The sequence below is a fragment of the Haliotis rufescens genome, unplaced genomic scaffold (assembly GCF_023055435.1).
Source record: "Haliotis rufescens isolate VD_foot unplaced genomic scaffold, xgHalRufe1.0.p SCAF_1, whole genome shotgun sequence".
Lineage (NCBI taxonomy): Eukaryota > Metazoa > Mollusca > Gastropoda > Lepetellida > Haliotidae > Haliotis > Haliotis rufescens.
Window position 1 is genome coordinate 49,583,343 of NW_025963779.1, and position 27,947 is coordinate 49,611,289.

Here is a 27,947-nt window from a genome sequence, read left to right on the forward strand (position 1 = left end):
TCCTGGCCAGACTCTATTATTTACAGATCGTCGTTGTATAGCTGGAATATTACTGGATATAACTTTAATTCAGATATAATTAGGATTTATCCTGATTATAATATTTACTAATCAACTGCAAACAACAACTTTTATTGTAAGTAAATGCAGGTATATGCCTTTGTAGTTACTTACAAAGCAAAAAGAGAAACTACACACACAAACCACAACACAAAATGGTTTAATCACACATTTTGGTCACCTCAGCTAAACTCACATGTCTGTAATGAAAGATGACCTGTCAGGTGCAATATCGTGCACATTGCAGCCTATCGGCGATCGGGTCAACGGGGACCTCGTACTCTTATTTCACTTTTGTGTTTTGAGACATGGAGACATTGAGAGTCTAAATGATTTTCCTTGTTCAACATGTCAAACTACATCCGGGGATCAACATTCTGCACGTATGCATTCAGGAAGCCGAATTATTCTATTAATTGTGGAGCACAAAACCATGCCTTAACTTCAGCATATCTTCGGTGAATTCGGTGTCTCACTGGCATATGGAAACACTACACCAAAACACGCCCGACAGTCACACTGAACGACACCCTGGCAGTCACCACTGGTGACCTACTTTTGTTACACCTGCATTATTGCATTACCTTCGGATACAAAAGTCATACTTGGGGATTTTACATACTCCATGAAATAGTATACACAGTAAATTGTTCAAGAAGCATTACAACAATATAGTATATGAAGTTCACTGTGCATATATTTCTACGATTCGAAATATACTTGCGTCAAGATTGCTTTAAATGACGCGATGATATCACATGGACTGAAAGGCATGAGACGTGTTACGTGACATACCTCCACTGGGTTGTTCCCTATTACGCCTGATGAGGCTGTACTGTACACTGATACAGGTGAACCAGGAAGAAAGACACAACTGACATACATTTGAGGGCTGACTGAGGGAAGGAAAATTTGTTTTCGTTTCACGAGGCTGCGGGATCAGGTAAAATATTGAATGTGACATAACCTTTCATATGTTGATATCGCACAGATATCAGTAGATGCATAATTATAATCATTGAGAAATGAAACGGTTCCTAACTAGTCGAAATGGTTAGCTCTTCTTGTTTACATTTTCTTAAGGTAGAATTAACTGATTTGTCTGTTCTATTCGCTGTAAAATGTAACAGTATCAACTTGTTCTAGCAGTCAATATATGTACCTTTGGAGATATAGATATACCTTTCATGGATGACCTCCTCAACTATTCAATGTACGGACCTACATGTATGTTAATGAAAATCCGTTAGATGCTCTATTATGTTAGAATGTTCCTCATACACCCTTGTCTGCCTTATATACCCATGCTATAAATGGAACTGATGTTGAACTAACAAAACATTATTTTCTTCTGTTGCACGAAAGCAGCCAAATACACTACTTCTTTCATGTTCACACGAGCAAGTCATATCACTATCACAAGCTTTCCGGGGCAATGTACATTGTACAGCTGAACACTACTTCCTGGTTGTCCTCCGTCGTTAGTGGCAAGAGACATTGGCGTTGTTGAGGATTATTATCACAGGTTTATAGTGAGACGGCTGTTTTATGTGACCGGTTCTTCCTCAGTCCAGGGTAAAGTATGCATTGTGTTCCTCCTCGTACCTGTAATAATTACGTGTATTCGACATTAACCGAGGTTTACATTGTAAGATAACGTAAACACCAAAGCGTGTTTTGTAAGATAACGTAAACACCAAAGCGTGTTATTCCTTAGGCGAATGTCACAGACTAACAACTCCGCACACATACACGTAGCGAATCCTTGCACCAGCCAGCATTAGAACGATGAGTGAAGTCTGATGACTAACAAGCACTAGCTGCAATAGTGATCTTAGTCACCTGTGTTGATGAGTTGATGGTTAAAATATATCAGGCAAAACTGCGTAATCGCAATGATTTTTCGATGGTTAGTTACCAAAGACTATATTCACTGATTCTGCTCGATAGAGATTCATAAAGTCATATAGGCGGTCCTACTAACAACGGAGACAAAGTGATGACTCTTTCTATCCTCAACTGTCTATCATTTCAGACAAATTCAGACCTTAGAGACCTTAGAATTAGACACCTTCAGCGCCAGATATGTCTGTTTGATGAAGGTTGAGACCGAAGATTTGATGACATGACCAGTGCCAGTCAACACAACACCATTGCTCAATGTCAAGAACAGAAAAGAACTTTTACTTATGACCTAATCATCACCACAAATTTCTGGAAAGCCTTGAATGTTGGTTCAGGTAACAATGATAAAATGCGATATGTTCCCTAGGTAGCCTGCACAAATGGTTCAATGCGTTTTAACTCATCATCTCATTTTGGTGCAATTTACCCTTGGATGTTGAGGATTATGGTAAACACATTGATAACGATACACATAACGTTACCTTGTCACATCACACATCTGGAATCACGTGAACACAACATCTTTATTGAATGCAGTGGTCGGTGTATTCCTGTTTGCAGATATTGGTCCCTGTGTGCCTATATTACGGGTCGTCTGGAGAGTCGAGGGCGGAGATCAGAATCACACTCGCTCCACAAAATGGAAAGTACACACATCATGTATGAACTGTGAAGTAGCAAGACAACTAGGAGAAGCAGCCTTTACCCGTGTGCATCGTTTTGTTAATGAAGCTAAAGATGAATATGATGCCGAGCTACTCTACATTCTCAGTGATTACACGTTTGTATTCGGACATAAACAACTTGAGTCTGAGAAAAAGATGGTCACAGATAAAAGAACTGTTGTACAAAAATTCAAAATACTTCTTCATGGAGGAAGTACAATGCTACCGCAGTTTACTGTTGATGTCCTATTAGACGAGTAAGAATTGTGTTGTTGTTGTAAATATGTATTTAAATGTGTGTATACGAATTTAAATGAAGTGTCTTTCAAACTATCATTTTAAATTTAGAATCACCCCTTCAAGTTCGAGTTAACGATATGTTTTATAAATCCTTAGTTACTTACTCTTATTTAATAACTTCAGAAATGGTGAAACTAAACGACAAGTTGATAGTGAGATCAAGCAAGAAACACCAGGTACGTTAGCTTGTTTTTGTATTCTGATTTGGCTTCATTCCGCTGTATTAATACAACAATGTTTTCCTTTATAAATTGAAATATTATTGTCAACCCTTATTGCAACAGGAAGTCATCGGCAACTCCAAGAATTTGAAAGACGAATGGATCAAAACATATTCTGCCACTTCAGAAATCTTGAAAATGTTGTGAACAATGCAATCTTGAAGGATTGTGCCCACATTAAGAATGTAGTACAGAAAATAGCTTTGGACATTAACGGGGAACAACATGTTTCACTATACACTCTCTCAGATCAAGAAGGAAATACCAGTAAAACTAAAGACCAAAAGTTACATGTACAAGCAGAGCAGCCAAATGGTCAAACATGTGGGTACGGGTGTACCTTGGATCAGCGTAGTGCATGTGAAGGAGCAGGTGTTGAACAACAACAGGAGCAGGACGCATCCCTTGTCAATGCGGCGGTGTAAGTACATATTCTATAACAGTGCATACACTCAGACAGACAGACAGACAGACACACACACACACACACACACACACACACACACACACACACACACACACACACACACACACACACACACACACAAATACGCATGAACGCTATTACTCAAATCTTAAGATAATTCTTCCTCTTACCCTGCCTGGCGCTAGGCGTTAAGGAAATAACGACTGGCTGGCTGGGGGTCAGTATAATGTATCCGAATGAATGGGGCATTAATCTTAAACCATGGTGTGGTATCTCAGAAGGATGACACTATAAAACCGCCAAGGTGTAAGTCCGAGTGCAAGCAGCCACACAAAAGTGCATGTACGTCGTTTTATATGTACAATAATCTGAAACGCAACGTTTCACCACACCTCGCTTAGTATATAAGTAGAAACTAAATCTATGAAGACAAAAAAACAAAAATACAACATTGACATACTTAGTTTGCACACTGCGTCCACAGTTACACATGAAGCAAACAACGTTTAGACTTGATAGCCCCTTTTTTTACTCCAGAGGGTTCCTTTGTCATCATCTTACAACAGATATATAATTTACTTATGCAGTATCACGACGGAACGTCACAAGTGGAACTACTTTAAACAGGATATACATGAACCTCAATGCTATGTGAGAGAGTAGTTGAATATTGTTTAATGATGTAACTGTATAGTGGCAAGAAAGACTGTGGCTATCGTCGTGAACAACGCTTCAAGTCAAAGGACCTAAAATAACACAGAATAAGTTAATACCAACCAGAAAATAGAATGCTTTGTAATAAATGAGGTATTTTTATCATGTATTTCAGTGACAAGTGCTTTGAGCAAAGCCAATCACCAAGTGAAATCATCAGCAGTAAGTGAAGCAATTGCTTAAATATGCTTAACATATTCCGAGAATAATAGTTATTTCACGAATGTATATTGTGGTATGACTTATAAGCATGATGTATGGTCAATATTCATTTATCAAATATGTCTTTTGAATTACTTTTATTTTAATTTTAAAGGCTTACGTTGATCAACAAACATGTTTGCTCACTATGAATGATTGTTTTCCATATAACAGAGAATTATTTAAAGGCCCAGGAAGTTCTCAGAGCTCTAAACATCAATCCGGATGGATGGACACGGTTAACGGCCTCCACAGCGCTAGCTTTAGAACCTGGTATGGAGTTTTGGCAGGATTTTCGATTGCAATATTACGATGTTCAAATCACTCTTTCTCTTGCTTAGTGATACAAACAATAACAGTATATTCCACATGACATGTATATATAATTGTTTCTACGTCAGAGAGTCACATTAATATTCTCAAAAGTATGCAACAAATGTTGTTGTTGTTTTTTTGGTAAGAGCTTGTCCCATCGTTCCAAGTGCTATTTCGGTGGGTTTTTTTTTCAATCCAGCAAAGCCATCGCCACCGCGAACGGACTCCGTATCAACTGTCTTGTGCCTTGATGTCTCTGAAAGTATAGGAGCCCAGGGTCTGGAGCAACTCAAGAAGATCGCCTACAACTTCATCGATGGTACATATTGCGATATACTATCATTACATCAGCAAATAATGTTACTAAATGAAATAAGCCTATGTAATATCTGTTTTGAATAATGGACCACACTTCCACGTCCAAGTTAACTATTGCAGGTATAGAGACAATGGCTGAACGGTTTGGACTGGAGGAGAACCTTGGAGTGGTGAAAGTTGGTGGAGACGCGTCTGTGGTTCAAGATCTTACCAACGACTATGGTGCTGTCCGGGATGCAATAGGTAGAATACACGATCGTTGTTTGTTTGTTGTTTAACGCCGCATTCAACAATATTCAAACTATGGACGGCGGTCTGTAAATAATGGAGTCTGGACCAGATAATCCAGTAATTGACATCGTTCCACGTAATTGGGATACGATGACTTGCATCAACCGAGTCAGCGAGCCTGATCAACCGATCTCGTTAGTTGCATCTTACGACAATGATGGGTAACTGATGACCAATTTTTACCCAGATCTTCACGAGTGCGTGATCGATGACATGACCTTAGTAGAATAGAAACACCGTTACGAAAAAGGGGAAGGGGCATTAGTTAAGTTTGGTCTCTGGTACCTTGAATAATTGTATTAGTATGTCATAGTTATGTATATGTATAATTAAAGAATATTGTGTCATGACTTATAAGCATGACATATGGTCACTACTCATTAATCAAACAGACCCGTGAAGATTCCGGGATAGAATAGGTCTTCAGCAACCCATGCTTGCCGTAAAAGGCGACTAACGGGATCGGGTGGTCAGGCTCTCTGACTTGGTTGATGCATTTCATCGATCCCAATTGCGTGGATCGATGCTCATTATATTAGTCACTGGATTGTCTGGTCCAGACTCGATTATTTACAGACCGCCGTCATATTGCTGGAATATTGCTGAGTGCGGCGTTAAACAACAAACCAACCAACCAACCAACCATTAATCAAATATCGAATATGTACCATAAATTACTTTTGTTTACTTTTAAAGACCCACTTTAATCGACAGCTATATTTGCTCAACAGGAATTATTGATTTCATATTAACAGAGAAATACTTAAAAGTCCTTCTTAAATGCCTTACGTTTGTATCACAAAGGAGAACAGATTAAAATTTTACCTTTTTGCTGAAGAAGCATTTTATGATGAATGTAAATAATACAAGTTTTAACAGGTAACAGGTTTTAACGCTAATCGGTGTTGTGCTATTATTATTATTATTATTATTATTATTGCTTGATAACATTTAATGCATTCAATGTACAACGAATGGGCACGTAAATGAGGATGAATACGTGTGGTAATGTCCACTTTATTTCCTCCTTATGAAATATTCTCCTCACAACGTAAGTAAAACATATTAATTGCAATGGACGCCAAATTCATTCTGACTGCAAAAACTAAATGTTCTCCACAAGTATGAAAATACTCAGTTTAACTTCAATAAATTCCCATTCATCATGTCTCAGATAACCTGGTACTCGGCGGTTTCAGCCCACTGTTTGAAGGTCTCGTGGTATCCGCGGCATCGATCGAAGGGAGAGGTAGATACATACCATCTTATATCATGTTTTTATGTGGGCTTGTCCCTGATACACGTGTGCATAGTTTGAATACATTTTTAGTGTCTGCTTGGTAAACAATATACGACTTTTATTTATTATTTGCCGTTTTTCTTTTGTCTTTGACCTAATTAAGTTACAGATGTTTGAAGGGTTTTGAAATGTTTATGTCATTGACATAAAAAAGGAAAATAGTAAATCTTTTAATGTTCTAACAGGTTGTATTCTACACCCTTTCGGGATTCACACGTTAAAGCCCAGAATCATCTTCATGACAGATGGTTATTCTACAGAAGAGGATCAACGAGAAGGGCAGGATTCTGTTGTGCCCGATTACTCTGTAAGCATAAAAGATCATTGCATTGTTTATCGCTATTTGCTTGATAGCGTTGAACTTTCGTTCGGCATCACTGTGTGAATAGTAAAGAATGCTATTGTTACTTTCCATATCTTGTCCATATATTTACAGCTCAGGGTTCAGCTTCTTCGTCTGACTAAAAACATGGCAGAACACAAGAGCGTTGTACACCCAGTAACATGGGTACCTGTAGGGAGAGCCGATAAGGTATAAAACTTTTTTCGGTAATGCCCCTCATTATCTTTACGATTATCTTTATCTTTATAACTGGTGTCAGTAATGGTTGTTTTACCAATTCAGCGTCATAATATGGAGATTAAGGAACTTGTTTACGGATAGCCTTACAACATGTTAATTAAGTAATATGAGAATGCAAATGTTCGAAAATTTCATGTATAATATGTATTTCATAGAGCTACATCTTCATGTGTGGTAATTGTTTTGGGCCCGCACTGACAATTTAAGCTACAATAACGTTTCTACAGATGATTATAGTTACATTACAAACGTCATGTTAAGGTATCCCCTGTAAAATGGACAATGTTGAAAATTATTAAACATAATCTATATTATTATCTACATCCCTCTTCACCCGCTCTACAAAATTCGAAATCACCGAACAGGGGTATGTATTTTGTAATTGTAGTAGATTTAACCGGAAGTGCCCCATTATACAGTGAATACCTTAATGGTAAAAAGCTCTAGAGCACTCGCATATTTGATCCCTATCATATCAAGCACATTCATATCATTAAGAGGAATACAGCTTGATTATTGTGAATGCTTGTTTCGATAACTCAGATGGCAACTCAAATACATGCGCATGTACGATCAATGTTTTCCTTCAGCAATACATGTGCTCCTTGGCGAAACTTGGAAAGCAAGAGCTCGTAGAAGGGAAGGGCATCAGCAGTGTGTGCAGTTACAACAGGTTACAGGTAAAACAAAAGATCTTACTACGTGGTACGGTAGTACTACGCTATAAAGTAGTGATGACAACTTCTTATTGAACGTATTGTATTTTAGCCTTTTGTGACCAAACATGAATGAATGAGTGAGCAGGTAGGAAAGTAATATTTAAATTGACTCCAATCTTAAAACGTAGGAGAAAAGGTCGTTTACCACATATGTGAAACCCACAAGCACTGCCACAATGCTGAGAAGCCAAGGGTCACAATCAAGGCGAAGCTGGATTAATCTGAACCCTCCTTTGTCAGCGATCATGGCAGTAAAAGTGTCATAACTTAGAACCTCGACTTGAATCGCCCCTAGATTGCCACATATGCAATGCATCTGCCACATGTTCCCTTAACATCCCAGGAATCCGATTTCCCCATTATCTGTATAGTAGGACGTTGATCAAACGTTCGCATTTTCATCATCTCTTAGTCACTTGTTCTGAGATTACAAAAGAACTTAACCGGGTAATTAAATAATGGTCAGTATCGTCCGCATTATCTGTCATATGACCGTCGCGTCTAGATGATAATGGTAAAATCCCTATTACTCTGATGCTATCAATGATTTAGTCTATTTTAATCCACACAGATTTAGGATAGAAACGTAATATTTATGTGACATATCGATGTTTACAATGTTGTGCTTAGCTTTAGGTTTGTTTGCGTAAATGTGTTCTCGCGACCTGACCACTCTGATACAAGACATTAGTCCTTTAAAAATAGTCGTCTTTCGACATTGTATACTATTTTACTATCTTTTATTTTCACAAACAATGACATGTTGGGGATATTTAAACGTATAACAAATATAAGTATGGCTTATGATGTAGCACAAAATGTGTTGTTTCAAGACACATATTCTTACACCCAGTTTGTTTTCATTTTTGTATTTCATTCAAGCAGTCTTTTTTTGTTTTTCAACGCCGCAGATTTGGTTTTTCAAAAGATGTGTGTACAAATGTTCCCTTCTCTTTTGTATATATGCTACAAATGTGCTTTCCTACGATCCAACCTTTGTGAAAAGGCCAATTGATTCTGTGGATCCTCATAAACTAAAACCAGGTTTGCTTTGCATTGAGATAAGAACGAGGAACTGTTGGTATCGTTCTGGTAACTGTTTAAAGTCACAAGCAACTTGCAAAAGTATATCATAAATAATCTACAAACTTCTTTGCATGTCAGTATTTCTTCAATTAAGATGAACACATTGCGGTTTGTTGTTCGGTTATCCAACTAAGATATCAAAATACTGTCCGTGTTTATGAATATCAGTTGTCATTGATGGGGTATACTTACAGGGAAAAACAAATCGGGCGGAATAAGACAACCGGTTGGTGATCCTCGAGTTAAGCTTAACTTTTCTTGTCATCTATTACATCTGACATAACATTATCAGGCAGGACTTTGTTCTCAATAAGGTGTCTCAACCGTCTGTACCAAAGTTGTTTGAATAGTACGGTACCACCCACAAAAAGAAACTCGGCATTGTTAAAATTCTTTCTAAAGTTTGAAAATAACACTCGATGAAAAGTTTCCATGTAAATTGTAATAGATGGATCTTGATATAATAAGAAAACGGTAGAAAAGCATCTTTAATGTTCATGACATTGACGTCCAAATGCGGGACAGGGGTCAGGCAACAATGTTACAAACTCAATAGCGGGTATGCTTATCATGAGCAGCGATAACAGTGCATCGCCGACGCATAGAGTCTATCAAATTGGCACGGAGGGCCTACAGAATGGCTTGCCATATTCTCTGCAACTCCAAATCACAACGCTATCTGACGGATTTGGTACACGGCGTAGACGTCGCTCCATTTCATACCACACATGCACTATAGGGGAGAGAGACGGTGAATTTGCATACCAAGGCGGTACTTGAACATATTGTTGTTGAAGATAAGCCACAGCAACCCTGGCTGTGTGAGGACGGGCATTATCATGTTGGAATTGCCACTAGTCTTGGAATTTGAACTCTGTAACCCACACCTGCCAAATTGCCCTGTACAACCATTAAAGGGGTTCTCTGACGTGCACGTATCCCACCCCAAATCATCACGGAACCACCCCCAAAGCGATTCCTCTCCATAAGACAGGCTTGAGCATAACGCTCCCCATGACGTCTGTAGATACGTTATTGTCCGTCACTACGGGAAATCCGGCATTCATGTGCTCCCCGCAGTTTATCGAGATGCACGTGTACAAAACATACCGAAACCACTGACGTCGAGAAACGTAGCACACGCATATGTGTTCAGTTCAATTAACTAATTAGTGTGTTTACATCTGTATTCGTGTACACATGAAGTTCAAATATATATTTTGATTCCCTATGTGCACAGTTTCTTGTTGTGGCTAGTATAGATCGACTTCTATGATCTAGTGATTTACCTGTTTGGAGATAATCTTAATGTCTACAAAAACTGTGTACATTATAAGCACCACCTTATAACACATGTATATCAGAATGACACATTTGTTTAAAATACAGTGTAAGTGTAGCACCCTTTTCAGATGACCATTGCTCAAATACTGACCTGTTTGGCAAGCTATGACGAAGACAACTCATCTCAGTACAACGAAACAGTCACTGAAGCACTTACAGCTGACATGAGTAAAGAGGAGAAGGTTTGTTCGTCTGAATATTCCAAGCAGTTTGCTTTATACAAAAACTGTTAAGGTGACGCACTTACATTTGTTTGTTCGTTTGTTGTTTAACGCTGCAAGCATTCCAGAATCCAGATATATGACGGCGGTTTGTAAATAATCGGGTTTTGACCAGAGAATCGAGTGATTGACACCATGAGCATCGATCTACCTAATTGGGATACGATTATATGCAACAACCAAGTAAGCGTACCTGACCACCCAATCCCGTTAGTCGCCTCTTTCGACAAGCATAGTCGCCTTTTACGGCAAGCATGGGTTACTGGAGACCTATTCTAACACGGATCGTCACTTACAATAAAGTGAAAATAGATGTATCAGGAAATTGCCAGCACAGTTACTGATGACTTGGTGATTATCGCCAAGAGATTGTATCCCACCAAAATTCATTTATTTGCTTATATGTAACTGTAATAATGTCTCTTTTCACTTTGTAGAGTTGCGATGAATATATGCCGATCCTTCTGGCACATAGTTTGTATCAACACTTTCAGGAATTCGTTATTCAAGCTGTGCAAGACAAGCTGGAAGGGCGGGGACTTCTTCCTGATGATGGTCCGAGTGATTTTGACAACGTGTTAGAACGCGATGGGTTACCTCCCCTTGGGTCCAGAGTACGACGAGGACCTGACTGGAATAGACAGGACGAAGATGTCGAGGGACCCGGGACTATTATTAATCATGCGAATGATCCCCGTACGTTTATGTGAAAACGTTTTTGTAAATGTACCTGTATAATAATAATCACTAGGAAGAAATTGATCTTACCTTGTAATGGTTTTTCGAACCGACGCCCACAGGTAATATTACATTTTATTAATTGCATTCAATTATACATATTTTGTTGATTCAAAAGAAAAAAAGAATAACATTGAAGACACTTGCGTACAGATAACACGAACAATATAGAGTCACATTCTGTAATGTAGAGTCAATACCAGACTTTACTGTCGAATGAAGACGTAAATCCATATTGTAATTTCAGAGCTACTGTGGGTGGAATGGGACTTGAATGGCGACCGAGTCTATCAGTATAGATATGGATATGATGAAATGTATGAAGTTCTCTTGATTGACAAGGCAAGGCAACTTTCAGCTGCAGAACTCATAGAGATAGGTGTTAAAGTCAAAAGAGGTATCGTCATAGTGTAATATTCTGATATCATATATTCATACTGGATGTTGTAAAGAAAATATAAAGAGACCCACCTTCTAAATGAATGAATGAATGAATGAATGAATGAATGAGGCACTGTACCACAATTTATTTGACAGGAGTCGACTGGTCATATGGAAATGAGGATGGTGGACCAGGCGCATTTGGAATTGTCATACGAGCGCGCGGGGATGGGAAAGTAAAGGTACGTGAATTTGTAATGTTGTATTTCATTCACATTTCAGCCACAATACATAAAACAAAACTTCGCTAAAGTATTTAAAGTAGAACATTATATAAGTTTTCACTCCTTAAAACATTATTTTGTAACTTTTGTAAATTTTGCATATTTCTTTTTATCTATGTCACTCTTGATACCATATGCTGTAGCATTTGATTCATAGGGTACAACTTATGCTACTACAAACACAGTGATATCTTTACGATTTAGTCATTTTTTCATTTTATTTATAAGGTGAGATGGGATAATGGTCACATCAGTTCGTACAACTTTGGATGCGATGGCAGATTTGACTTAGAAATCCGGTAAGGATTTTATGAATATCTTTATCCAATCGCTGTGACCATTGATTTCTTTAACATGTGTGTACCACGCATTCCTTTGTGTGCATATATGTATATGTGCAGTTTGGAGGACGGAGGTGGTCCAGCAGGAGCCTTAGCATCCCCGGAATCACCAGCAACAACTGTTCCTGACAATAGTAATGGTAAGTTAATGTTGATAGGATTAAAAATAAATACCAATTGTAATTGCTGTGGCGATGTCCTAGTTTTTGGATAAGAGTCAATCACTAATCATATAAGGCAGAAAAAGGGTGCACCTTTAACGTACACCTATCGCGCAGATAACAAAGAAACAAAGCTGGCTATGGTGACAAAAGCGAAACCACACATTATCTGGCAGTGGAAGGATGATAACAGTGACTGGAGGTTATACACAAAGATGCAGGTAGAAAAACTGGAAAAAGAATACCAGAGACAGAGAGCCAGATCCTGTGTTGTAGAGAAAGGTGGTCAGAGGTAAGGTACACGTGCAGCAAAACGTAGTAATGTAGCGTGTTGCAAAGAAAAGTGGTCAGAATTAACGTACAGATGCAGCTAAATGTTGTAATGTAGCGCGTTGCAGGGAAAAGTGGTCAGAATTAACGTACAGATGCAGCAAAATGTTGTAATGTAGCGTGTTGCAGGGAAAAGTGGTCAGAATTAACGTACAGATGCAGCAAAATGTTGTAATGTAGCGCGTTGCAGGGAAAAGTGGTCAGAATTAACGTACAGATGCAGCAAAATGTTGTATTGTAGCGCGTTGCAAAGAAAAGTGGTCAGAATTTACGTACAGATGCAGCAAAATGTTGTATTGTAGCGTGTAGTACGGTGGTATCATGGCACATATAAATGAGAATGTAATGCTCTCCTATGAGTTGTTATTACACTGGCTAGTGTATGAAGAGCAGATGTGATGGAATGAACATCTTACATATGAAGTTCGTTAAACTAAATACGAAGCATGTATAAGGATTTAACTGTTTGACTGTAACTGATGTTCATGATCTGTTTTGACAGTTTCCGTGTTCTGTTCAATCCCCCAATGTCTGAAAAGCCTACAAGTAGGGGGCGTAAACGTGACGTTCAAAGAATCGGTGAGTGATAATTTCCAGTACAGGTATTGGATATAAAGTCCATTAAAGGTCTTTGAATTGTGTTGAACCATTAAACTTTTGTTTTTGTTTGTCCATGTACCTGAGTACCAGCCATCGACTATGGAAGCGTATTAGTGCCACAGTCTAAACAAATATCATCATGATAGTTACATTTACGTAGATGATACTTTCATCTTTGCAGATGATACTACTCACATCTACGTAGAAGATAATAATGTGCGTAGAAAAAAAGTATCATCTACAATCAAATTATCGACTTAGGTAACAATATTTTCTCGCGTAATCGACACCAGTTCCGAGTCAGTTTTATATAACCTCTGATTTATTTAATAATGACCTATTTGTTTGACTTTCTACCTTTCTGAACATTGCATAAAGTAAATCTTCAATAAGTCGAAGTTACTGGCACACGCCACACTCTCTTACAACCGAAATAAAGAGACGAGACGACAAACTGTTCTCCAAAGTCCAAATAAGCAAACAAACAACTATAGGTCATTATTCAAAATGTTAGCGATAATATATGTTAACCCCTCGAATATGTTGAAGTAAAACGTGAATGTGAAGGGATGAGAATCTCTCAAATTATAAAAACTATCAAACAATATATACTGGTCATCATCCTATGAAGCACTGAGAGTACAATTCTGCAGTTTGTGTTTTTGTTTTAGCGCTGACAGTTTGACAATTGAAATAATCTCAGTATGTTGTAAACATACGGAAAAGGCCGAACACTTAATTAAATTTGCAGTAATTAAGTAATCACCTTTATCTAAAATATTAATGTTAGTATAAACCAGGGTCGTAACGATACTTCAATTAAAATATCTCATGCGGACATGGAAGTATCATCTAAGAAGATTATGTATCTTCTACGTAGATTATGTATCATTTACGTAGATGTACGTATAATCTACGTAGATAATACTTTCATGAAAAAAGACTGTGGCACTATTACGCTTCGATCATCGACTGCCATGTATTCTTTAAAGGTGTTATTTTTTATTTTGCAGCGATGAGTTCCGCGGAGCTTGAACAACAGATTGGTCTTACATCAACACTCGAATGTGGGAGATGGACGTGGATGTAACTGGAACGCATTCAGCATATGTGTGCAGCTGTAGCGCCCTACCACATAATCGATGATCAGAGATAATTACATTATTGTAACGGTCCCTTGGTGAATTGAGGAGACATTTGAAAACAAAACTTTTTCATGGGGCTATCACATTATAATTGTTTATTCCAGTCCTCTGCTTTTTCAACACATTTACGTAACAGCACCACTGGGCAGCATTGGTTGAATATTAGGCGCTTTAAACATCTATTATTATTATTATTATAATTATTATTTGCAGATTAAAATAAAAAAGGCAGCAAAGAGGGTTTGGGTGATCCTGGCACAGTCAGACTGGTTAGACTCGTCATCAGCTCAGGGCCCTTGCCCCCTCTACATGCAGCCCAGACAGCGAATGGGACTTCTCCCAGGAAGCGCTGCCAAGTCAAACCCACCCAGAACCTTTCGGAGAATGTGACGACTCCCCAACACTGCTGCCTTCTACATTACCCAGATTGTCAGAAGGGCTGTATTCCTTGTAGCAAACTCTGGTACTCTCCCAATGTCAGTCAACAGATTGGGAGGTACCAAACCTAACGCACCGAGAACAATCAGGAGTCGGACAACATGGTACTTGGGATGCAAGCGTGACATTTTGAAAGCGAGGTCCGCATATTTGCCATGTTTTTCCTCAATCTTGTCAATCACATTAGTATCAAAGGGGACTGAAAATTAAATGATATAAATGATTTCATTGGATTTATCAAAAAGGACAAGATCAGGTTTGTTGGCCTGGATACGTATAAGGCTGTAAATGGGCCTATTCCAAAGAATTTTTTATTTATCATTTTCCACGACGCCCTCTACATATTCTGGGTCGTACCATGGGTGGACCTCTGTGTCAAAACCACAAGCATGGCGAAGACGGTAATAGAATGATCGAGCTACACCATTATGTCGTTTGAGATACTGTGTTTGTGCCAAAGCTGGGCATCCACTGACAATGTGTTGGACAGTCTCATTAAATTCATTACATAACCTACATTTCATTTTTACATTTTGATGCAGTTTATGAGTTTAACCTCATAAACTGATGACCTAATGTGTTATTGCACTTTTATGTCAACTTTGCTGTTACCGTTACTGTTACAGTGTACTGTTACGTGTATCTAAATACATAAAGACATTTGACTGACCAAACAGGCAGATTTCTGTTTCCTTAACTCAATGAAACTATGTTGGCCATGCCTCGTACAGGAATTCTATATACGTCATGTAACATTGTATTAACATTAACATTGTTATGCTCACGTCACATGGTTTGTCCTAGTGTGACATCATTTACTGACAAGAGCTATTTATGATTATGATAAATCATGAAAGATGTAGAAATCAACTGAAATGTATAGGTGAGGCCATGAAGAGGGGACTCTGGGTTCATTTAAATCGTTTAAGAATTTGTTCAGTTCACCTGCTTTCAATGTGTATCCAAGAATAGGCTATAACATAGGTATTATAGACTGAGTGTTTGCAAATAGTTTTCATCGTATGTTATCTACATATTCAAACACCATCAGTTGTATTCGCATATCATCAGCATATTTTGAAGATTATTTCTGACATTTATTACTAACACTTTTAGTGAATTTGTTTATAAGGATTGATTGTTTATAGTTTACGGTTAATTGAGATACGAACAGAAGTGAAAACGGTTTTTTATTTATAAAATTTACATTTTGGTTTTTCGATTCCCAAATCGACGACCAATAAATGAAACGCGTCTATATTTTATCATGATACCAGTTGAAACTCTACACTGACTTCAACTGTAACAGACAAAGTCTCAGTAACAGCCTTTATCTTTGAAAATCTAATTGACATAGACAGTTTAAAACGTTAACAGTTTTGTTGACTGATCATGGAAATATCTAAGTAACACAATTAAAGTTATGGCTGCCCGTGGTTTGAAACAGATAGGCAACAAGAAGGAGAACAAGGCAATTTACAAGAGAGAAAAAATGGATAGATGTAGTCGGAAATATTGCTGAAAAGTCCAACGGAACGATACTGAAACAATCATAAAAATGTGTTAATTAGATGATGGAACTAACCAACATTTATTTGAACTATTACCGAATAAATGAGATATTAATCCAGAAGAAAGTATATGTTGTTATCACGGTACCAATTTACCCATGAATCCTATTGTATATGTATTTTGAGGCAAGTGCTTGTCGCCCCTTCATTTATCACAACACAGTGTCGTATTACCGTAGGTGTCATGACCAAAACCTAAGTTGAACGTATTTATATTTATAACAACACTTTTGCCAAATAAAAGCGACAAAAGATTTTCCATAATCATAAGAAATATCTGAAAAAAACAGCGTCGATTGTACAATCCCGAGTACTTCATGAGCATGCGTTTATGAATCTCTATCAAAGAGTGAAGATACCTGGTGTACTCGGAAAGGTGAGCGTATTCTGCCCCACAGGTGGCACCCGTCATAAACACACCCAAAGGCAAGTCAACTGTTTACATGAAAAACATGTGGTACAAGTCAAAATAGGGAATCACACCTGACACCATTTTCGTTACCGATGCGTAAAACTTGGAAATGTGCTCATCGTGTCTACCATAAATCTTTTTGAAAGCTTCACTGATGCCATGAATGTTGTACCTTTGATCAAACAATCTCTGAGCAATAGTCGTATGACACACCAAGAAAGGTGGTAATAAGGCATAACACTTCTTCTCAGTAAAGGACAGTCAGCATAATGGTAACCTTAGAGCCAATGTAATCATCTTCTAAAACTGAGACAAACATGTACACAAGGATCTTCAGAAGTGTGTCTCATATGGCCAGTTATTTACTACCAAAGTCCTGGATATTAACGTTTTTTTCTTACATTTGAAAACATTCACTCCAAGCCCGTACCTCCCCTGGTATTACGCCCTGGTCAATGCAAAGGAACCAAGGGGATATATGCTGATCACTGACGGAAATAAAAGGAATATATTTAGCAACTGTAAATAGAGAAAACGGCAGATACAGGATACAACATGATAATCTCAAATGTGTAGCATAACGCCTCTTTTATCAATATTTGCAGGCCATAACTTGATGATAGGCCACAGAAGTTTGCCTCTTTAGTGCAGGCCGAGAACAGGCATGGTGCAGGCACACACAATCCTGGCAGTTCTTGCATTTGAACACACGATGACAGGCACACTGCGGCGCATTAACCGCCAGCGTCATTCGTACTCCCTTTACTCAATGTGGAGAGGTAGTTAATTCCATATAGACCAAAGACCAAAATACAAAACAATAAGAAAAATACATTTAACGCATTTTTTGAAGCATGGACAGATTGTTACTTCACCCCGTCCCCAAACCACCCAAACACATGACACTTGACCCTCGGTTAAAAACCAAGAACCTTAAGACATGTGAAATTATAGTTACCTCTTTGAGAATATGAAATATGTATTAAGAACAATTCTGAACAACTTTAGAACGTTCATCGTGTGCTACAAATATATTGTAGCACACGTGGAAATCTACATAATAAATCATATACATATGCCGTCTTAAAGTATAATTATATGGACACAATAATAATAATAATAATAATAATAATAATAATAATAATAATGATGATGATATGATTCATTAATATAAAAAGGTCGCTGCGATTTTCCAACGCTAACTTGGAATTTCCCACCTACTCTACTGACAGGACAGTGTTCTATTAACGTTTACAAATTAATTAATGCATATATTTAATAAATTCCGAAGCTCTGAAAACAGTATTTGAGCAATAGGCCTTGATAGGCCTATTATACGATAAACAGTATGGGTTGTCAAGTAAAAGATTATTTAGTAGTATGTTAAACAAGGTAATTTGACTTGAAATATGAAATGAGGAACTTATGAACGACCAAGATGTTCTTCAAAACACACAGTTTTATGTTATTTCAAGCGCACGCACGCACGCACGCACGCACGCACGCACGCACGCACGCACGCACGCACGCACACACACACACACACATACACACACACACACACGATAATGAAAGAATTACAATAAGTCCTTATTTAACTGATTCGATCAGACATGTGCCTCAGTAAAAGGCCCCTGGAGCATCACTGGCTCACACAGTTGCGACTGGGGTGTGTGATAGTTATGCAATCACATGAGCTGCTAGACTGTATACTACAGCTCGCAATGTGACCTGAGAAGACCGACACGCTGGATCTATTTATGGATGACCTGGTAATACCATAACATGTGCAGCGCGGATGTGAGCACTAGAAATAGATGTTTATTACTCAGGTAAAATATATAATTTCTTTGACATTATCTATCTTATTGTTAATTTGAAATGTTAAAACGACAAACGCTTCCCTAATGCTTGTTTTTAACCCTAATGGCTGATATTTACTTCAGGCCTTCGTTGTATTTTCTTACTTCCTTGTTGTGAAGTGACCTACTTCGTGCAGGCTTGCATGAGATATATGTATCTGCTAAACTGTAAATAACGCCTATTTTGTTCTCGTATTGCTGACAAGGAAGGCATCCTATCTTACAATAATCACTAAGGGATTGTTTCATATCGTCTCAAAAATGCATCTCAAACCTATGGTTGTCATGACGTCAATGATGTAAGTTAGACATAACTCAAATTTGCTTCGTGGTCAATGTATAATTCACTGTATATATACAGTGCAAATAAGTAGGGGATCATGAACTATAAATGTAATGATAATTGTCAGAAGAAAGAACAGTTTTGAAAAATAAAATGTCTGCCAGAGATGGAGCGGTTTCGCAACCAAGCCGTAACGTTCCAACACACCCGAAACATTGCCCGTGGATCATGTAATTCCTTCGTGCACGTCGGTAGGGGTCTCATTCATGATATTGATACTTAAGTGATACCGCTGAGCCTTTAAATTTGTTGATTTTCTTTATGAAGAATAACACGTAAGCTCTCAACCCTTGTTTGAATGCAGTATTTGTATTTGCGTCGTCTACAATGTGATGACCTAACGATTATTTGAATTACACACCTTTGTCGTCTCTTTTGGTTGTTTGCACCCTTACAATACACCGCTACTATGTAATGTTGATTGACATGTTACACCTTGCTCTTCTTTCCTCATTCATGAATACCACTCGATACCTCTTTCTCTTTCAGTAATCATCTTTTATTCTTAAATATCCTCTACTTTTTTTGGAGAGTATTTAAACTTGATGTAAATTATTACAAATAGGACCATAATTGTACTTCATATGCTTACATGTACCTACAGGTAAGCAGATATAACCATCGAGAACGTCTGTGGGACAGTCGCCATGGATGACCTCTTAGAAGAACGATTCTGTTCCATTGACACAGAAATATCAAATCAAAATGAATACTTGCACAGGCAGTTCGAAAAACAGAAACAACACAATGAAGAGATTCGACAGGCAGTGTATGAAATTGCAGAAAAAATAGACACAAAAGACGTGATGATACACCTTATAGATGATGTTACAGATGACATAAGAGGTACCAAAAGAATCGATGATAAACTCACATTTGGAGAGAACAACCAAACGCGACCAGACGTAACCAATTCCAAATATCAGGAGACACATGAGTCCCAAGTAACAAATAACAACAAGGATGGAATACAAATTCAGGACATGCAAAACACAGGTGAATCGTTACAAACTGTTGTGGAGAGTCGAGCATGTGGGCAAAGAGACCCAAAACATAACATAAATACCGTGAAAGTTAAGCCAAATGAAGGAAATGAATCATCAAATCAACACTGGACACAGATGACGATGGAACCGTCGGAATTTGATAATGTTCTTAACTGGAAAGGACAGAGTAACCAGGAGAAACAGACCTTTCATGAACACCAACGAACTGTTGCAGATGTTGGTAAGAAGGCAAGGGAAGTAACATGTAGCAATGATAAAGTAAAACCTGCAGTTAGCATCATCAAAACTGGGAGAGACAAGAAATACAAATCCGTGGGCTGGAAAAATCCAGCAGCTGTTAGACCCGCTACAACCTCCGTGAATACGTTTAGCTTCTGGACTGAAGACAAGGGAGATACCCCATCACCCGGTTGCTATGGCGTTGAGTACCTAGGAAACTGTAACCCATTATTGTGTTCCTCTGATTCGGTTTCAGAAACAGTCTTCTCTGACAATGATAGTGGATATGAATTTGACATTGATATGCATCAGTCATACCCAGGTGGTGTCGGAAGTGCTAACCTTGAATGTTCATTTACCATCACTCGTGTAATATGTCCTATTCACGGACACATAATCAATGTACGAAAAACACTTTATACACTGGAGAGTCCTAATGGGCAGCAGAAGAAGTGGACAAGGGTTGATAAGTACAGGCCATGGGGAAAACCACCAGACATGATGAGCAGATTGCCCTATCCAGTCGTGCCTACACGGTTGACGAGTGTAGGAGGGAAGCGTCCTTCTACTCGAAGCCCCAAGGAACTTAAAGGAATAATAATGAGGTAGGAGATGAGCTACGTTTCAGGCTTCAACATCAGCAGAATAAATAAACAATCGTTTGAAAAAAATCTTTCAGCGCGACATATTTTAAACAAATAATAAACAAAATCGTCTTTCAGATCACATCTTGACGTATTTAAAGACAAACCTAATGGTCAGATCGCGGGACCTGCAATGCATACATTGTATCAGCTGAAGGAGATTCTCGGTGAGAATGAGGATTTATGGGAGCCAGTTGAAGAAGCACTAAAGGAAGGTGAGGTCCAGGAATTGGTATACACATCGGATTACAAGACGCGGGCACGTCCACATAATCTTTGTCTATTTCTCTACCTCAAATAGAGTAAAATACATTATTCTTCTATCAAATTATTATACACCTGTTTCAGAAAAGGAACCGCCCCCAAGAGTTGATATGGGAGCAGATACAATTTTATGTCTTGACAACTCTGGTACCATGCCAAGAAAGTCCTACCTTCAGCTTAAAGAGATGGCTATAGACTTTATCAATGGTTTGTTTGTTGCAATCCCAACCGCATCCACCCTTTGTTTCAATATTCTACTTCCTAACATTCTTTTAGATTTTAAATTTAGTGTGTTTAGTAGATGTCAATTGATCATTTTGAGCACACACGAATTATTGTGACACAAAAGTAAAATTTTTTTAATGTTAATTCTAATACGCCTAGGTATCGAGGATGTGGCCGAAATGCATGCCCTTGAAGAAAACATTGGAGTGGTTTCTCTTGGATCTCAAGCAACAGTGCTTCATCATTTATCAAATGACTTTGGATCTCTAAGGGAAGCTGTTGGTGAGACATGACATTTAAATGCAATATTAACCCTTTTCCATTCGATAAATAGTCTTACAGGAATGGATCAGGAAAACATTTCTAATAATTCATATTATGGTCGCTTTCAGCACTTGTACACGGCAACGGTGCTTCATCATTTATCAACTGATAATATAGGTCCATGTGACGTATGTGCTTATTTACAAGATATATATGTACATTTACGTGTACGTTTGTGTCATTTAGACTATGTGATATTTCAGGAATTACAATAACTGTGATATTGATTAAATATCTTTTGACATTTATGGTATTAATTGGTCGTGTTCAACGCTGACCTTTGTTACTGACCAGAAATTTGGTTGTGACGTTAAAATGTACATTTTCTTGTTTCAGATAAGGTAGAATGCGGGGGTGTTTCGTCTGAACAATGTCTCCAACTGCAGAGTTTACTGGTGTGTCTTGCTGCTTTGACAAAAGGTAAACAACTTTTCTCGGCAATGACGGCAACACTATAGTCAGAACTTATGTCTCCTTAAACGAGTCTAAATAATACATTTCATTCTAAATCACATTTGTAAATGATATCCAATTGATAACCAGGTGGAGTATGTATCATCGGTGGAAGAACAACGGTGCCCCCTAGGCTAATATTTGTGACAGACGGAATGACAATTGGAAAGGTTGATCAACTGAAAAAGACGAATGTAGGTACCATCTTATATTCTCTATCCAACAATACGTATGTTGTCGATAATGTATTATATACCATAGCTTTATACGTTTTTTTAAATATATGATAAATACAGCACAAACCGTTTGTCCGTTTGTCACCAGGATGCAGAACTATTTTTCACTGCACTGGAACACATGGGTAGCGCGTTTGTGAGGAACAACGTAGTTGGCCCAATTCAGGTTGTTCCATATGGCGAAGGAAAAAAGGTTGGTATCAGATGTCCTTGATAAATGTACGGTTTAAAGTATAATCTTCTCTTACTGTATTACATAGACAAGAAAATGTCGAGGAACCAGAAATTAAAGATTTAATGTGATCTCTGTGTTAGCTGTGTGTGGAATATTCTTCAAAGTGACACTAAACTGATAATACTGTCACACTTTGAATCTTACTGATTTCACTACTGTTTTCTTATTCAGGACTTTTTAAGCCGTTATGTGAGCAAGTGCCAAGGACAAGTGTTGGCTAGTATAAGGGAAGCTTGCAACCATCAATTGGTTCAGGTTTGTATAATAACATTGTATTTTCAGTTTGTTTTGAGACAGAAATCAATATCCATAAAAAGTTGTTGCCTGTGTTTAGATTCATTTTAACACATTCTAAGATTCTGATAAACATGAGTTTATGTAATTTCAGAAAGTCAGCGCTCAGATCCTTGATTTCATGATAAAAGAAAAAACAACAAAGCAAGCTGACGCAACAGATGTGGATACAGTTGTTTCAGCAATTTGCTCCGAATTCAGTTCACGAGAAAAGGTATCACCACCTGAATAATACGTGTGTTAAGTTCTGAATGTACAGGCGTATCCGTCACAATTAAAATACAAATGAACATGTAGGTTAGATATATGTTATGTTTGTAAAGCGTCAGCTGTATGTCCACTGTATTACAGAGAGTATATCCAGAAATTCGCATGAGGTAATTGTATTTCAACATAATTGTTGTTTTCAGAAACAGATTTTCCACATTGTCAGGGACAGATTAACGGAGATGAAGGGACGGTTAGGACTTACAGACGTGTTTGACAATATCTCCATCGAGGCAGACCTTCCTGACCTGGGGACGAGAGTGGTTCGAGGACCTGATTGGCGGTGGGACGACCAAGACGATGGGGGTGCTGGGACAATTATCAATCACGGAGAAGATGGAGGTGGTTCAAAATCCCAATATAACAAGCAAAATATTGGATTAGCCACACTCTAAAGTCGTGTAACGTGGTCCTGACTGCCTACTCTAACCCAGGTTCCCCCTTGACTATTAATTATTGTGATATATACGTAATGAATATACGGTTAATTTATTCTGTTTGCATTTTCATGATTACAGAATCTCTGTGGGTGTCTTGGGACAATGGCTTCAAAAACGTGTACAGATACGGTGTCACCGGCAACTATGATGTCCTCATCGCTGACGACCAGCCTCGCGTGATGAAAGAGAGGGGTTCCATAGACATCGGGATGCAGGTGGAACGAGGTATGTCAGTGTCAGTTCCCCAGAGTGATTGCCAGATATCTTACAAATATGTAGGAATCATGATCATCGGTCGTGTGTTAAATGATGATTATTTATCAATAAACCTTTCAACACATTTATCATCACACAATTATATACTGCAAATGTACTGATAGAGTTATCCATTTCACTCAAATGAATAGTGTGACAATGTTGCAATGAAATGTGGTTCTTTACTAATTCTATAACATGTATTTCCATGATGTAACACGACGAGGCAACAAACTCCAATGTGCATTCGTTGCAAGGAAAGTTGTTGGATTTACTGCTTTTGCTCTTATCAATGAAATATAACGCATGTAGTCACGCGAAAGGGACAGGATTGATATTCAGCATCGTATTATCTGAGATCGACCTGTCCCCAGATCTCGCCTTCCAGCACGATCGTTATCGTGATCGTAAATAAATTACAAGTTCTAAGATGCATGATCTAATTGACCTACAACTTGAATGTCAGGACCAGATTGGCAAGAAAGATCAGAAACAAATGCCACCACTGGATGCTATGGAACAGTCATACGGAAAAGAAATGGTCGAGTCATGGTATGTTTCAATGTTTAGTTCATGTTTTACGTAATAATCACACATAATGCATGGATATATAATGTATTCTCATGAAGTTATATCTTCGTTTACCATCGGATTCCAGGTTGTATGGAAGGATTCGTCGATGCATGAATACAGGTTCGGTGAAGGGGGACAGTATGAAGTATCCATTCGGTGAGACATTTAACACTGTTTCTGGGATTTTGACTTTGAATTCAGTATCACAGTTACACGTGCCCCTTCTAATGTGGTAGTCACTGACTTGATAGCTCTTACAAAATGTATGTGTAGCAAATAGTGGTTTGGATTGTTTGGTATATATGTTCTTATGTGATGACCAAAGTGGCTTTAGACACCTACTTGTATGTAATGTAGAACCCAAATCCATGTGAAACCTGGCCCAATGTTTTAAAAACTCAAATGATGTCCTCCAACGTTTAAACGTATAACCATTGACACGTGGATGTGATACACACGAGCGCACCTTCTGTTGGGCATGACAGGTTAATTGTCTAGTAATTGTTTTTTTTCCAGTGAGCCATTGAATTGTCCTCTTGGTCAAATGGCGCATATGGACAATGTCGATGAACATTGCCCGCAAGGAACACACGGGTCAGTTTGCAATCTTGAAAAAGAAGTATCCGGTTCATACGTGTGGCAATGGCGTGGCAAAGATAACAAATGGCGGTTATATTCCGAGGGGAACAACAGGAAATTGAAAGCATCTTACAAGAAAAGGCCTGGTGGATCATGTCTCATACAAAGAGATGGGAGGAGGTATGTACATAGACATGTCGAGTGGTTACCATTACATTGAAAATAAATTACTTAAGTTTTTTTCGAATGTATCCGAACGTTAAAGTCTATCTCCTGGGAAATCTAGTTGTTGCACACCAATACCAATGTTATCTAATCAAAACGTGGTCTGAGTCTGTCGCCTATTTCTATTTCGTCAACACGAACTTAATGCAATCTCTTGCATGTATTTAGTTTCAGAGTATTGTTCAAACCACTTGTCGAAAAGTCGATTGGTGATGGTTCAACTACAGATGTCAGAAAGCATGATGGTACGTTTGTACGTAACACTTATTACAAATACAAAGAAGTAAATAACATCCTAATAAGCATAATAACCAGTGGCTGTATAAATTCCAGTAACATTTTTCTGCATAAATATTTCAGAGATATCAGTACATAACTGATAAGAGTACATGTTTTCACTAGTATATGTAACACTAATTTTAATAATAGGAAGTCGAATATGTGATAACTCTGATAGTGGACACATATTCTTTTGATTTTTATATTTATTGAAACATCGGTTCATTTTAGATGAAGCATACAAGTCAACATGAAAGGGAGCGGACCAGTATAGTATAGACAATATCCACGAATCATTAGTCATTGAGATTTATGACAGAGCATATTGTCATGTTGACATTGTTTGTCAAGGTTGGGTTTTGGAACTCTAATAAGAATGTAAGTGTCATATTGATTTAATTGTCACATTGATTGATTGAGACAATTGCTAGTAATTAATGACACGTAATGTTATTTCCAATGGGAATCATTGGCACTGTATTAGGACTTGTATTGATTGTATGTTATTGACGAATAACGTCACAGTAAAGTGTGATTCATTACGAACTGTGATTAGTGATGTGTACATTTTAGGAGTGTAAGTGCATAATAATTCAACATCTATCGACTGTATATCGAAAATCGCTGATGTTGTTTTTGTCTAGTTTATGCTCTGCACATTCATTATGTAATTGTCTTCATCTATATTAAACATGTTTGTATAAAAGTATTAATTGGTATTGACGGACATTGTATGTAGGACTAGATATACAGCTAAGTGTTATTGTGTATCGACTGAATATAACTGTTCATGTGGAAATATGCGCGTGTGTGTATCTGTATCAAAATGTGTGCTTGGGAAATGACAGTTTGTTAATGCTTAGTTATAATAGCACTGTATATTTTACTTGTGTATATTTGTATTAAGACGAAGGAAGGAATGGTGTATGGATATCATTCTATTAATGCAGGGGTGTGTCAGTGTTTAAAGTGTGTGGGTTTGATACATATTTATGTCGTGTTGGAACGAATGTGCTTGCTTGTGTGGGTTAAGGGTTTGGGGTCGATATATACAGACCTTTTAAAGTTGTAATTTTATAATGCTGTAATTGTAAGACGCTGTAAATAAAGTGATGAGAATCACATGAGAAATATTGATGAAAATATTTGTTTGTTTTGTTTGTTTGTTGTTTAACGCCGCACTCAGCAATATCCCAGATATATGACGGCAGTCTGTAAATAATCGAGTCTGGACCAGATAATCCAGTGATTAACATCATGAGCATCGATCCACGCAATCGGAACACAATGACATGCATCAACCAAGTCAGCGAGCCTGACCACCCGATCCCGTTAGTCGCCTCTTACGAAAGCACAGTCGCATTTTACGGCAAGCATGGGTTGCCGAAAACCTATTCTACTCCGGATGTTCACGGGTCACAAAAGAAACAGATACAGACACGGACATTCTTCCATTTGTGTGTACTTACAATCCTAATAACTGTATAATTATGACAATCGTCCAATTTTACAGCAAAGGTAACGCCATGAAAGAATGTTCATCTAAGCGTAAACATATATACATCACTAGACAGCCTAAAGATCTCAAACAAATTCTTTATCCATCTTAATACTCACAAAATACATATACCGTCAGAGTTACTAAATGTCGCACACCTCGATTTGAAACTTGCCCAATAAATACTGAAGATTGTAATTTTCAACTTTCCGAAGATAAACTATTTACTGTCAAAAACAACATCAACTGCCACAGTAAAGATGTTATTTCTTTGTTAACATGTGCGGGATGTGGTGAGCATTATATTGAGACACTGGTATGCAGATACAAAAGCGAATTACTGTATACAAACTGCAAATTCGAGATCCAAATGTGCGTTGTATAAATGTGAGCAAACACATAGATGGATGCGGGAGTGGCCATTTTACTGTCTTTCTATTTTATAAATATTTTAACAATGACAAATATTTAGGAAAGAAACCTGATGTTCATTCCGCTTTTGAAACCAAAGCTTAATTCAAAAGCCTATTTTTCAAAACTTCCCTTTGTAGTTTAATGTGTTTGTGCACTCACACCGTAATGTATTTTCGCCTTTACGTATTTACACGTTGGTCAATGTTAGGTAAACCATTTATTGAAGATACAATGTTTACA

General features: G+C 37.9%; 2 protein-coding genes across 13 annotated transcripts; both read left to right on the plus strand.

Moving 5' to 3' along the window:
- The first annotated feature begins 402 nt into the window (after nucleotides 1-402).
- Nucleotides 403-14,950, plus strand: LOC124131409. Of its 10 annotated transcripts, none has more exons than XM_048397134.1 (23): nucleotides 405-1,003; nucleotides 1,429-1,635; nucleotides 2,096-2,300; nucleotides 2,527-2,887; nucleotides 3,054-3,106; nucleotides 3,215-3,572; nucleotides 4,408-4,454; nucleotides 4,668-4,766; nucleotides 5,008-5,127; nucleotides 5,247-5,369; nucleotides 6,592-6,660; nucleotides 6,903-7,024; nucleotides 7,154-7,249; nucleotides 7,891-7,980; nucleotides 10,518-10,631; nucleotides 11,165-11,366; nucleotides 11,656-11,805; nucleotides 11,946-12,031; nucleotides 12,302-12,372; nucleotides 12,475-12,554; nucleotides 12,693-12,867; nucleotides 13,408-13,484; nucleotides 14,519-14,950. In XM_048397134.1, the coding sequence occupies exons 3-23, from the start codon at nucleotides 2,186-2,188 to the stop codon at nucleotides 14,593-14,595; spliced, it is 2,685 nt and encodes an 894-aa protein (XP_048253091.1). In that variant the 5' UTR covers nucleotides 405-1,003; nucleotides 1,429-1,635; nucleotides 2,096-2,185; the 3' UTR covers nucleotides 14,596-14,950. The 10 variants fall into 10 exon arrangements, 9 of the variants coding, with proteins under 9 accessions (XP_046350637.2, XP_048253105.1, XP_048253091.1 ...); XM_046494677.2 differs by having other exon boundaries at nucleotides 407-1,003; nucleotides 6,592-6,666; XM_048397135.1 differs by having other exon boundaries at nucleotides 407-1,003; nucleotides 3,401-3,572; nucleotides 6,592-6,666.
- Nucleotides 14,951-18,763: 3,813 nt separating this feature from the next.
- LOC124131407 lies at nucleotides 18,764-26,930 on the plus strand. 3 transcript variants are annotated; one of them, XM_046494671.2, is made up of 17 exons: nucleotides 18,764-18,903; nucleotides 19,881-21,107; nucleotides 21,225-21,361; nucleotides 21,495-21,617; nucleotides 21,795-21,917; nucleotides 22,296-22,379; nucleotides 22,503-22,606; nucleotides 22,737-22,841; nucleotides 23,055-23,138; nucleotides 23,272-23,391; nucleotides 23,588-23,786; nucleotides 23,963-24,109; nucleotides 24,606-24,691; nucleotides 24,798-24,868; nucleotides 25,229-25,471; nucleotides 25,685-25,769; nucleotides 26,027-26,930. In XM_046494671.2, exons 2-17 carry the CDS (start codon nucleotides 19,924-19,926, stop codon nucleotides 26,072-26,074), a joined length of 2,943 nt encoding a protein of 980 aa, XP_046350627.2. In that variant the 5' UTR covers nucleotides 18,764-18,903; nucleotides 19,881-19,923; the 3' UTR covers nucleotides 26,075-26,930. The 3 variants fall into 3 exon arrangements, with proteins under 3 accessions (XP_046350627.2, XP_046350628.2, XP_046350629.2); XM_046494672.2 differs by having other exon boundaries at nucleotides 25,685-25,761; XM_046494673.2 differs by lacking the exon at nucleotides 19,881-21,107 and having other exon boundaries at nucleotides 18,782-18,903.
- The last annotated feature ends 1,017 nt before the right edge of the window (nucleotides 26,931-27,947 follow it).